Source organism: Diceros bicornis, chromosome 12, assembly GCF_020826845.1.
Source record: "Diceros bicornis minor isolate mBicDic1 chromosome 12, mDicBic1.mat.cur, whole genome shotgun sequence".
NCBI lineage: Eukaryota > Metazoa > Chordata > Mammalia > Perissodactyla > Rhinocerotidae > Diceros > Diceros bicornis.
In genome coordinates, this window is record NC_080751.1 from 45,076,864 (window position 1) to 45,090,328 (window position 13,465).

The window sequence follows — 13,465 nt, forward strand, 5'->3', positions numbered from 1 at the left end:
CCCAACTGTGACAACCAAAAATGTCTCCAGACATTGCCAGATGTTCTTTGGGGGAACAAGCACCCCCAGTTGAGAACACTACTTTAAGCAGAAAATTTAGTGGAACTGCTTTAAGAGATACTACCTTATCCTAGAATTGCTAGGGTGTTTTCTATAGAACATTAGTTTGAGGGATGCTGATATGTGCTTTGAAAAAAAATGGGTCTATGGAAAAAATAATTTGAGGAAATAGTGAACTAAACAAAATTAGAGAAGTTTTATTTCTTCTTTCTCTTCCTCATCCTCCCTCTCCCCATGCTGCCTCTTCTTTTTCCCTTTCTTCTTCTTCCCCCATCTCCCCTTCCCAACTTGCTCCATCCCCCTTCTTCCCCCTCTTTCTTCTCTTCCTCCTCCTCTCCCCGCCTTTTCCTTCAACTCCAACTCCTCCTCCTTCCATTTTGTTTCCCCCTCCTCTTGCTCACTGCAGGATTTCTCAGAGCCTTTAATATACCAGTGGCCTTGTTAATCTCCACGAGAAGACTAATATGTGGCATTTCTAAAACTGATTTAGCTTTACAGTGATTTCTTTCTGGAAGCATGTTTCACATAGGATTACTCTTCAGTGACCCACTCTTTAGAAAATATGCTGAACTAGTGTTAGGTATAATCATAGAGAAATAGTTCACCTTGTATCACTCTGAGGACAGAGCTGCCCCCTCATTGTTAAAGGGAAAGCAGATGGAGAGGTTACCTATAACTTTTTGGAATGCAGTAGTTTTTGCATTTCTGTTTAAAAATGAACCAAAACATCTTAAGTTCAACTCACATTAAATAAGTTATCCTATATTAAAACATCTAGCAGTTTTTGAACTTTTTATTTTCCACATTGACGGTGAAGGATAAAGTTGAATTATTTTGCTGAATATAGTGGAATAGCCATTGGCAAGTGCTTTGGTCAGCGAGATAACCCACAGTGAAGTACAGGGATCAGGGGACTGCAGTGTGGGGCGTGGCTAGCCATCCTGTCCCAGGGAGAATGACTTGGTGTGCCAGTTTCTAGCAGACATTCTAGAGCTGCTGATTCTTCGTGATCTTGCTCAAATTTTATTTTACTTTTTAAATCATGTTATATTTGGGCAAAATATATAAATGATTGTACTTAGTTTTTTCCATCAGTTTTAAGTCTGTGAAGTGTGACAAAGTGTGGGAGGATTAAAAAGTGTGTTTTTGAAATTATAAGATTTTCAGTTCAATGAAATAGTTATTAGACTGTTAGTGTGTGTATACCCTGGTAAACGTCAAACTAGAAGATGAAAATAGTGAACTTTTTTCCCTCCTCCTTATTTTTCTATACCTTGTAAGATATAAAGATAATTTTAGAGAATAAGAAAAAAAATTCCAAGGATTTGTTGAGTCAGGGAATTAATAGTTATACATTGAATATTTACCTCAGTGGTTAATTCTATTTCAATTCAGATACCTAGGGACAAAGATTTTATAATTTATTGGCCTGCCTAAAATGGGCTGATGGACTCAAGTTCTTTCCTGTTAGGCAGATGGCTCGGTGAATGACCAAAAGCAAATGCAGATTTATCATCGCAAGAGAGACATTCATGGAACAGATGGAAGTCGTTTTTCTCATTGACTCTGAATATTCAAGCTTTTTTGATAATACCAGGCTTAACTAAATAGAATGTTATAAAGGTAAAGTATTTTAGGCATCTTAAAAAGTAAAGTACTAATATATGTATATATATATTCCTGATCTTTTTCTCTGTCTGTAAGTTGGAAAGCCATTTTACATAGAATGAATAGAAAATTTTGTTTTTAAGCAAGGTGGAAAATGGGGGTAGACCAGCTTCAAGTAGAATATGTTGTAATATATAAGAAAGCAGAGGACTCATTTCCTGCGTCTTTTTTCTCTACCAAGTAGAATTGTTTTCAAATTGGAAAGGGTAGGAAAAGCATTCTTAAGAAGGAATTGAAGCACAAGATAGGTGAGTAGATAATTATAGAGTAGCTAGACATTTTAAATGAATCTAAGCTTTTAGATTTATATAAACTATCTCATTATACTGAAAATTTAGCAAATCTGATTGTCACCCACTATCAGTGAGTGTCTTTTGACAAATAGGAGAAGTGTCCAAAGAAAGTTAGTGGTCAACAATGACCAATTTGCCAAAGGAAAAGGTGATTTCTAGAAAATACAGACTATTAAACTTGCAGTCATCCATCCCCAAGAAACATCTAAGATAAATTATTAATTGGATAATTAGTGAACATTTATAAGAAAGAAGTAGTGATTAGCGTGACTTGAGTAAGAAGCCATGTCAGATCAACCTCATCTCTCTTCTATTATTTTTCTTAAAAAAAAAAAGTCGATTTTATTTATTTACACTTTCACCGAGTTTCAGAAGCGATTTAAGGTTATTTACATAAATACACTACAAGATAAATTATAACAAAAGGAGAAGAAAACAGCTTATATTTATTGTATGTTCCTTTACTAAGCACTTTGCATGTCATTTCATTTTATCCTAAGCAGACCCCAAAATAACCATTCAACCAATTTTCATCAGAAGTCCCCACTGCCTGTCCCTTAAACACTTGGGACAGGTATTCTACATGAAAGATTCACGTATGGCAGATGTGAAAATATTTTACAGCAGTGATTCTCAAACATTTTGGTCTTAAAACCTCTTTTATTTTACACTCTTAAAAATTATTGAGTACCCCAGAGAGCCTTTGTTTATGTGGGTTATATCTATTGATATTTATCATATTAGAACATTTGAAATGCAAGAATACGTAAGCACTTATTCCAGTAGCTGTCAGAGGAATGACATCATCATCATCATCATCATCATCACCACCACCATCACCATCACCATCATACTGCTGGTAGCCTCTGGAAAACTCCACTGTATTCTCATGAGAGAAGAATAATGCAAAGGGCAAGTGATTTCTTAGTGTTATTATGAAAATGGCTTCACCTTGCTGACCCCCTTAAAGGATCTCAGGGGCCCCCAGACCGCACTTTGAGAACCACTGTTCAGAGGAAGGATCCAGCTCACCTAGAGAGATCAGGCAGTGGAATCCAGAGTTACTCATATCAAATTGGAGCCTAAGCATTATTCCGAGGAACATTGGTTGATGGACTTGCCAGAGTCTTACTCCTCAGTTTAAGCAAAGGCAGAGAGGTGCCAAATGGTAATTCTAAGTAATCTTATGTAGTTAGAGCACCATTCATGTCACTAGTGGAAAAAAATATTTCTGACATTCCTTAAGCTCATTAGTAAACTCACTAGTGCAGGTGAAAATAGCTTATAACCAAAGCCCTTGTGATAGCTGCCTCTGGAGGGTAGATTGATTAGGGTCTTCCCAACCAACCACTTCTGGAGTGTGTGGGGGGCAGTGTATTTCCAATTAGAAATCGGTGTCACACTGTCTATGCTGAAGTATTTTCAAGTAAAACAGTCAGAGAGTTAATAAGTTACATGTCAGAAACAAAGGGATGTGATTCAAAACTACCTTTTTTTTTTTTTTTAAGAATGAGATTTAGCAAATAAGGACAGTCCTATGCATAGTTTAAGTGACCCACTTATACAGATATGGAGCTGGAGAGAAAACTCATCTGACCATCTTTTACATTAAAAAGATCCAGAGGTTTTACTTCAAACTGTAAATCAGCAGTTTAATGCAGTTGCTAAGAAACTGAAGACAGCCTTTAGCCAAATTAATAAAATACAAGTGTTCAAATAAAGGAAATAATTGTTAGATTCTCTGGGAGATTTAAACTTCTCCCTTTGTAGAAATCTCCAGTCGTAAGTGCCTTCATTGTTTTGGATAAGACCACACATCTGCCAGCCCCAGACGTCCATTCTCAGAGTTCTTAAAACCAGGCCACTGGGCAGCTAGCTCATACTTCACCATCAGCTGTCATGCCTCAGTTTCATTGGCATGTGGACCACCTGTGAATTTTAGATGCTGAGTGGCTTCAGATTTCTTCTGGGCTTTACTACCTCTAGATTCGTGGTACTTTTTTACTCTGTACTGCAAGTTAGCTGACCTTCACACTCTGAGAACTTGTGTTCCCTCATTGTGTCCTGTACCCATCCAAGGCAGCTCACTTCTCACATCTGGTTAATCTCTCCACCGCCGCCATATGTGATACACTCCTGAGAACAACTTCACTTTGTAATGCGCTGTTCGTTCAACACTCAGAATAGTACTTGATTTTGGGTGCCGCATTTTAAGAGACATTGACAAACTAGAGACCATCCAAATGAAGGTAACTAAACTGAGGAGTCTACAAACCAAGCATTGTTTTACAGTGTGACCCCAGCCTATTCTAGCTTCATTTCCTACCCTTGTCTCTTCAGGTAGCCTGTGTTCAAACTCACACAACATCACCCACGGTCTCTCAAATGTGTCGTCGTCTTTGACATTTTCATTCTTTTGTATAGGCCCCTTTCCTGTCTCTCCGTGGTGAATTCCTACTTTAACTTCTAGACCCAACTCAAGTGTTATCTCCTCCCTAAAAACTTCCCTTGATTTTCCTACGTATTCTTACCTCTGGCTTCTCACAGGACTTTATACATGCCTGGATTATGCACTAATCAAACTATAATCTAATCCAGGGGTTAGCAAACCTTTTCTGTAAAGGACCCTATAGTAAATATTTTAGGCTTTGTGGGCTTTGTGTGTGGCTACTCAACTCTGCTGTTTTAGTACAAAAGCAGCCACAGATAATATGTAAATGAATGAGTATAATTGTGTTCCAATAAAACTTTATATGGACACTAAAATTTGAATTTCATAAGATTTTCATGTGTCAAGAAGCACTGTTCTTCCTTTGATTCTCCCCCCGCCCCCAACCATTTAAAAATATAAAAATCATTCTTAATTCCTGGGCTGTACAAAATGAGGCAGCAGGCTAGATTAGGCCCACTGGCCATAGTTTGCTGACCCTTTATCTAATTGATTTGTTTATTCTTTCAGTCAGTCCTGCATTCATTCGTTTATGGAACAAATATTCATTTGCTGGATATTCTTCTAGGCACGGTGAATTCAGTGGTGAAATAGACATGTTATTAAGGCAGAATCTTTCTTCTGCGTTAGACTAAGCTTGTTGAGTTCAGAGACTTTCTATTCCATCTCTGCCCCCCGAGAATAGTGCATTTGGAGATGAAGTTATGAATGATTGAACAAAAGAATGAACAAAGGAATAAGCTATTAAATCTTTGCTCATTATTTCCCGTATGACTATCATTGTGATATCTTACAATGTGAGTGTGAGAGAGATGCTGTCTAAAGACAAGTGAGTAATAAATTTTAACAGATTATTTTGGAAAGATCTTTGTTGAATCTAGATGAGAGGGTAAAGTTACTCTTTGTTTTGTTAATGAGAGTGCTATCAAAGTGATATACTTTGAGATGTACTGCCATTCTGTGATGAATCTTCTACATAGTTTTTCGTATGAGCCTTTTAATTAACATTTAGGTTTTATAATGTCATGGGGTAGATGGGTAAACTGGGGGAGGGGAAGTTTTTAACTGAAGGGAAATTTTCTCTTATTTGGATTTGCCTGATGACATCTTTATGTCCTACAAATGGTGTATTTTAAGGATTAAAATCATGGATTGAGTTAAAGTAACACATTATGTTAGGTAACTCGTTTACTCAGAGATTAACTAGCTTTTTTCTTACATAGCACATTGCATTTATGTGGTTTTTCAAGGTTATAGCATACAACCTTAAAATAGTTACCTCAAATAACTTTAATCATGAAAATGTGATACATGCTTATTTTCTCTTTGTAGGCGAGATAAACTTTGGATTTGCATGGAGTTTTGTGGAGGTGGTTCTTTACAGGATATTTATCATGGTAAGACCAAAGTTATATTTTATAGAGATTAAGCAGAATTTCTTAAAATATAGTTATTTATTATATTAAAACATTAATGTTGTTTTGAGGAAAGTATATTTTATCATTATGTTATTTGGATACATAAAAGTTTTAAGATATATGAGAAAGGAGCATTTGCTTTATAAGTTGGAAAATTATATGTGATTGAATTATTTGCTAATTCTAAAGAAGGCATATTATATTTAGTTAGTTTGAAATTTCAAACTCAGACTTATAGAAAACATGCAAAGACCTCGATGGCTAATAATAAGCCAAAAGAATATCCAGTTGATATATGAGTAGTGTGAATACAAAGATAATCGATTTTGCTCTCATGTATTCAAGAAGCATCAATTAAATGTTTACTCTCTTAGATAAATGTTTACTCTCTTAGATGGTAGATTCTGGGGAAATAAGAAATTATTAAAACATTTTTTGTTGAGGTTTCAGTGGCTTGTATAAGAGAGACTTGTAAAGTAAAATAAACGCTGTTTACTATCTTTTCTTCCTCTCTCTTTCCTGTTCTGGTTCTGTTAATGCATTATTGTCACAAACTGCAGAGTAGGTTTATTCTTTTGCTGGAGGTGTGCTTTTCGATTAATGTAGAATAAAATAATGTCCTAATAATTCATGATGTCAATTTTCTGAAAAAATATTTTGGAAAAATTTTCTCATTTTTTCATATAGAATTTGGGCTCATATTTTCTAGTTTGAGGCCTCTTAAGTAATTTTAGGGGCTGATTGTAAGAAAGCAGATGTTTCAGAAGACTATTTGGGTAGGAATTTTACTGTTTCCATTTCACTTCACTTCACTGTATCTTATTGGTAAAGATTTTACTTAACATAAAGGTTGACATAATAGTATTTTAATGTACTACTAACTACAGTTGAATTAGGTAAAAGGAAAGGATAGATTTTCTGGAATTGTTTTAGAAGGCTAACAAAGAAAGTGGGCTTTAAATTGGTCTTTAAAAGATAGGTAAACTTTGAGTAGAAAGAAGAGAAAGAACTACATTCTAGGAGATGAAACAACAGTAGAGTTGAAGGTGTGACGTGAGATTTCTTTTATTGGTCTGGGGGTATATATTTGGAAAGTGGGGTCAGATATGGAGAGTCTTGAAAGCCAGTTGAAAGAACCTGAGAACATTTATGCTGTATGACAAGTTATTTCTTTTATGAGAATATTTTTTGTTAAGTGTGGCTATTCTTTATATTTGAGAAATTTTTCTTTTTTATTAATAACATTTTGACTTCAAAGCTTCAGTGAAAATTGAGAAATGTTTGGCATTATTTTGCATTGCAGAACAAATACAGTATTTCTAGAAGCTTTTAATTTCTATGTTATAAATTTAAAATGCTATTCCCCCCCCCTTTTTTTTTGTTTTTTTTTGTTTATTGCAGTAACATTGGTTTATGACATTGTAAAAATTTCAGGTGTACATCATTGTACTTCTATTTCTGCATAGATTACATCATGTTCACCACCAAAATACTAATTACAACCCATCACCACACACATGTACCAAATTATCCCTTTCACCCTCCTCCCTCCCCCCTTCCCCTCTGGTAACCACCAATCCAATCTCTGTCCCTATGTGTTTGTTTATTGTTGTTATTATCTACTACTTAATGAAGGGAATCATACGGTATTTGACCTTCTCCCTCTGGCTTATTTCACTTTGCATTATACCTTCAATGTCCATCCATGTTGTCACAAATGGCTGGATTTCATCGTTTCTTATGGCTGAGTAGTATTCCATTGTGTATATATACCACAGCTTCTTTATCCATTCATCCCTTGATGGGCACTTAGGTTGCTTCCAAGTCTTGGCTATTGTGAATAACGCTGCAGTGAACACAGAGGTGCATGTACCTTTACAAATTGGTATTTTCAAGTTCTTTGGATAAATGCCCAACAGTGGAATAGCTGGATCATATGGTAGTTCTATCCTTGATTTTTTGAGGAATCTCCATACTGTTTTCCATAGTGGCTGCACCAGTTTGCACTCCCACCAGCAGTGTATGAGAGTTCCCTTCTCTCCACATCCTCTCCAACACATGTTGTTTCCTGTCTTGTTAATTATAGCCATTCTGACGGGCGTGAGATGATATCTCATTGTAGTTTTGATTTGCATATCCCTGATAGTTAGTGATTTTGAACATCTTTTCATGTGTCTGTTGGCCATCTGTATATCTTCTTTGGAGAAATGTCTTGTTCAGGTCTTTTGCCCATTTTTTAATTGGGTTGGTAGTTTTTTTGTTGTTGAGATGCATGAGTTCTTTATATATTTTGGAGATTAAGCCCTTATCAGAAGTATGGTTTGCAAATATCTTCTCCCAATTGTTAGGTTGCCTTTTCATTTTGTTGATGGTTTCCTTTGCTGTGCAGAAGCTTTTTAGTTTGATGTAGTCCCATTTGTTTATTTTTTCTATTGTTTCTCTTGCCCAGTCAGACGTGGTGTTTGAAAAGATGTTGCTAAGACCGATGTCGAAGAGCGTACTGCCTATGTTTTCTTCTAGAAGTTTCACAGTTTCAGGTCTTACATTCAAGTCTTTAATCCACTTGGAGTTAATTTTTGTGTATGGTGTAAGGTAAGGGTCTACTTTCATTTTTTTGCATATGGCTATCCAGTTTTCCCAACACCATTTGTTGAAGAGACTTTCTTTTCCCCATTGTATGTTCTTGGCTCCTTTGTCAAAGATTAGCTGTCCATAGATGTGTCGGTTTATTTCTGGGCTTTCGATTCTATTCCATTGATCTGTGTGTCTGTTTTTGTGCCGGTACCATGCTGTTTTGGTTGCTATAGCTTTGTAGTATATTTTGAAATCAGGGAGTGTGATACCTCCATCTTTGTTCTTTTTTCTCAGGATTCCTTTAGCTATTCGGGGTCTTTTGTTGTTCCACATAAATTTTAGGATTCTTTGTTCTATTTCTGTGAAAAATGTTGTTGGAACTTTGATAGGGATTGCATTGAATCTATAGATGGCTTTAGGAAGTATGGACATCTTAACTATGTTATATTCCCCCCTTTTCTTATTTGGGACTAATTTCTCTACTGCTGTTTCCCTCACTTATTGATTTAATTTCCTTCTTCCCAAAGTTCTTTCAGCTGGTTCTTCTGGTGGTAAACTGTCTTTGACCCTCACTCTTAAGTGATAGTTTAAGTGAACATAGACAGATATTTTCTGTCAGCTTTTTGAAGATCTTAGACTGTTGTGTTCTAGCTTTTATAGCTGTTGGTACCTTCTGTTAGTCTAACGATTGATCCTTTGCAGGTAATCTTCCTTTCTCTTTAATTGCTTTTAAGATTTTCCTTTTCATTTCTGGTGTTTCTGGTATCTAAATGTAGATTTACTTTTACTTTTTCTGCTTAGGATGTAAAGTGTTTAACTCTGAGAATTTAGTTCTTTCATGAAGTCTGGACAACTATCAATTATTCTCTTCAAGTATTTTCTCCCCCAGTGTCTCTGATCTCTCCTTCTAGAATTCCAATTAGATGTATCTTAGATCTTCTCCATGTCTCTTAAACTTAACTTCATATTTCCACTTTTTTATCCCTCAGTAGAGCACTGAGGGAACTCATATCTATCTTCCAGTTTACTGATTTTACAGCTGTGGTTAGTATATCCATTAGGTTTTAATTTTTGATGACCATATTTTTCATTTCTAGAAATTGGTTCTATTTCAGATCTCCTTCTATTTTTTATTTGTCTTACTCTTTTCTTATAATTTTTCATTCCTTCTTTTGCATCTTTAGTTTTTTAAGCATACTTATTTTTTAGTCTTTCTCAGAGTGTTTAGTGATTCCATCAGATACATATGATTGGTCGTAGCTGTCTGATTCTGCTTTCTTCGTTAAGAAGGAAGAAAACCAATTTAGCTACAGAAATAGGTTGTGATGATTGTTATCATTCCATTTCGACCAAATGATGGAAATAACAAAGTAATATGAATTTCTTAATACTGATTTAGTTTACACTAATCAACTGGGTCAATGGAAGAAGAAATGATAACTTTGCAGTACCCTGCATATTCTTAAACATATATGCTGGGGATTTACATGCTTATACAAAACCCCAAACCCTGTCTTTCTCTGTATTCACTCTTTTGAATGCACCGAAGTTTCCACAAAATGACCTTCTCCTGGCACTGTGTACTCCTCTTTGGCTAGTCTACAGTGCTGTCTGTTTGCACAGCCATATAAAACACATACCTTCATTTCTTTCTATGTGTCTCTTTCTCTTCTCTCCTCTCTCTTTCGTCACATTGTCCTTCTGTGAGGAGTAGTGTAATATCCTGGATTACCTTCTTTTTTAATATCCCTAATACTTGTGGGGATTTTGTTTGTTTTTTTGCAGGTGTATACAAACCATGTTTTGATCTGTCATGCAAATTTTGCAAAGAACTTCCTCTTTTTTGGCTAAAGCCTATTTTTTCTGTTATTTCCACTTATTTCTAAAGTATCTTTAAACCAATTTTAATATTTTGTTTTACTGACCTTGATTCCATCACTTACTTTATGATATTTTTTCATTTAAATCTTCTTAAAAGGGGGAACTGTATTAATTATCTATTGCAGGATAACAGATAATCCCAAAATTTGGTAGCTTAAAGCAACAACTGTTTATTTTCTCACTGTTTCTGATGGTCAAGAATTCAAGAATGGCTTAATTAAGTGATTCTAGTTCAGGGGTTCTCTTGAGGTTGCAATTAAGCTGTTGCCTGAGACTACAGTCATCTGAAGGCTTGATTAGGGTTAGAGAATTTGCTTTCAAGATGGTTCACTTACACAGCTGTTAGCAGAAGGCTTCAATTCCTTGATGGATGTTGGCAGGAGGTCTCAGTTCTTTGCTATGTGAATTTCTCCATAGGACAGCTTGAATGTCTTCTCGATATGGCAGCTGGCTTCCCTCAGAGCAAGTGATCCCAGAGAGCAAGGAGGAAGCCACAAAGCCTTTTATGATGTAGTCTCAGAAGCTGCTTACTGTCACTTCCACCATTTTTTGTTCTTTAGAAGCAAGTCATTTCTGTCCAGCCCACCCTCAGAAAGGGAATTAAGTTTCAACTCTTGAGGAGGAAGTGTCAAAGAATTCCTGGACGTATTTTAAACTACCACGGGGGCAGTGTGGGGGGCACATTTTGAATTTACAATTTTTCATGAGCTCCTTCTCCTCTCCTTTTGTTTACTTTTTCTTTGAAGACCTAACGTTAGAACCTTTTATTTTTGCACCATAATAGATTTTTTCCTCTGTTTTCCATTGAACGTTTTTTCTTTCTGTTTAATATTGGCCTTTAATACCTTTCCACATTCTATTATATCATTTAGTTTAATTGTTTTCTCATTTATTTCGTAATTTCGAATTTTGAGGTTATCTTCAGTGGGAATTCCATATGGCTTTTGAGTGTGTGTCCTTTCACAGTGTTTGTTTTTTTTTTTCTGAGGCGCCAATGACCCCAGTGTTTCCAATATGTATTTGAACCCTAAACCTGAGTGAAGAGGTCTGTGGTGACATTCTAGGAGAAGTTTTTCCCCTATCCAGATCCCAGGCCATGACACACAAAATCCCTAGTCATCTCCTTGTGCTTGTCTACTCTGTTAATGAGGATGTAGCCCCTTGAGGGTTCTGGTTTTGTGTGGGTGTTTAACTCCTCTCTGCAGACCTTTGGCTTTTTTATCTGTTCCCATGGAAGGGATAAAACTAAAGCCCTAGCTTACCAAGATTGGCCTTCTCCTAAGAGACAGCTCGAATATTTCACATTTTTACCATTCTGTTTTTCAGTTCTCTGTGTTTTTGGCTCCTGGGAAAGTCTCTTACTGTTTATGATCTTAGCTAGGCATTTAAAGATTATTTTAAATATTTTTTTCTGTCATTTCTAGGTGTTATTTTCAGGTTATTTCGTTTGCCATATTGTGGGAACAGAAATCTCAAGGAGGCCTGTCTTACTGAATGAGAGTGGGCATACAAGCCACAGAAAATGTGGTTTATCTTCAGACATTTAAACCCAGCCTTGTCCCCAAAAGAATCTAAGTGAAGTAGATTTCTCTCTTTCACAATTGTAAAATACCACAAGTACTCTGAATTAAACATTTTTACAAAGCTGTTGTTCAGGTAAATGTGAGATCACTGTCTAGCAAAAGATTCCATCATTGGAATTTAATTCAATTTCTAGAATAGTCTCCCACCTAATGTATTTTTTTATTCTAAAGTGATTTAATAGTGAAAAAGAGAAAACTATTTAAATGTCTTTCATAATTGATAGATGCACACAGCAGAAATATTATTCAAATATTATGATATGCTAAAGCTGTCTAATTTGATGTAGAAAGATGTCCATGATAAGTGTGAAAGGGAAGTTTCAGAATTGTATGTGTAATATGATTCTATTTATGTTTTTATGTGTGAGCTATACATGCATACATTATATAAAATGTCTCTACATAAAACCGTCTGGTAGATTTTAGGCCAAGCTATTGATATTGCTTATTATTGAGTAATAGTTTGGGTAAGGAAGAGACCTTTGCCTTCCAAACTTCTCTATTGATTGGAATTTTCTATAGTGAACATATACTAATTTTATAGCTATAAAGCTAGTAATTTTAGCGAAAAAATAATGGTTTTTAAACTAGCCATAATATATGTTATATGTCAATTTTTAAAAAGCTTTAATAAAAACTAGCTAAACGTCTTGGCCATGCTTTCTTTCTTATAACATTCTAGTGGTAATATTTATCAGTGAGGTGTAAAAATGAAAATATAATTAATCTCAGTGACTATTTTGGTCATTTATTCATTCCATAAACGTTTATTGAGCAGCTTTTCCATGTCAGGCACTGTTGTAAACACTAGGGGTACAACAGTGAGCAAATCAGATTTTTAAAAGTCCTGCCTTCTTGGAGCTTACATTTTAGTAGAATTGTTTAGGTATATTAAGACTGTTGCTTAGTGGAACTTGTAAAACTTTGTCACTATTAAAAAACACGCATTGACTAATTTTATTAATATTAATTTTCTTCTCTTATAGTAACGGGACCTCTATCAGAATTGCAAATTGCATATGTTAGCAGAGAAACATTACAGGTAAAACCAATGCTAATTAAGAAGTAACATTCTTTATTAAACTAATTGTTTAATTATTGTGTATTACCTGTTAAATAAAGTAAGGATTAAATATTCTAGTTTGGTAAGCTCTTCAATTTTAATACATTTTTAATTGTATAATAAACTCAAAATGTATTTGCAAGTAAACACGTTAAAGCCTCAGTGTGATAATATGACCTCCTAAAATTTAAGTGCTATGGATTTGTTATTTTATATTTTTATATTCCTCTTAATACCAAAGAAAGGCTTGAAAACTAAGCACTCTTAGGGGAATTGAAACTCATTCTGTTACTAATTGGATACATACTTTTAAACTGTTTGCTGAGTTTAGTGAAAATTTTTGTCTTAGGAAAGGTAGTGGTTCTAGCTGAGCTGTGCCTTTTTCATTTTCTTGATTCTTTTGTCTTTTAGGATATTTCAGTAAAGTAAATTAATTATTACCATTAGACATTCTGTAATGTGTAAATAAGAAATAG

General features: G+C 35.1%; 1 protein-coding gene across 6 annotated transcripts in view; it reads left to right on the forward strand.

Annotated features, from left to right (window-relative positions):
* MAP4K3 (mitogen-activated protein kinase kinase kinase kinase 3) overlaps positions 1 to 13,465 on the forward strand; it is a 200,310-nt gene that overhangs the window by 111,435 nt on the left and 75,410 nt on the right. For 5 of the 6 annotated variants that reach the window (XM_058551375.1, XM_058551376.1, XM_058551377.1 and 2 more), the window contains exons 4-5: positions 5,803 to 5,867; positions 12,913 to 12,968. In XM_058551375.1, coding sequence (XP_058407358.1) covers positions 5,803 to 5,867; positions 12,913 to 12,968 — 121 coding nt within the window. Of the gene's footprint in view, positions 1 to 5,802; positions 5,868 to 11,862; positions 12,000 to 12,912; positions 12,969 to 13,465 lie in introns of those variants that run through there. The other variant, XM_058551380.1, reaches the window with a different exon arrangement.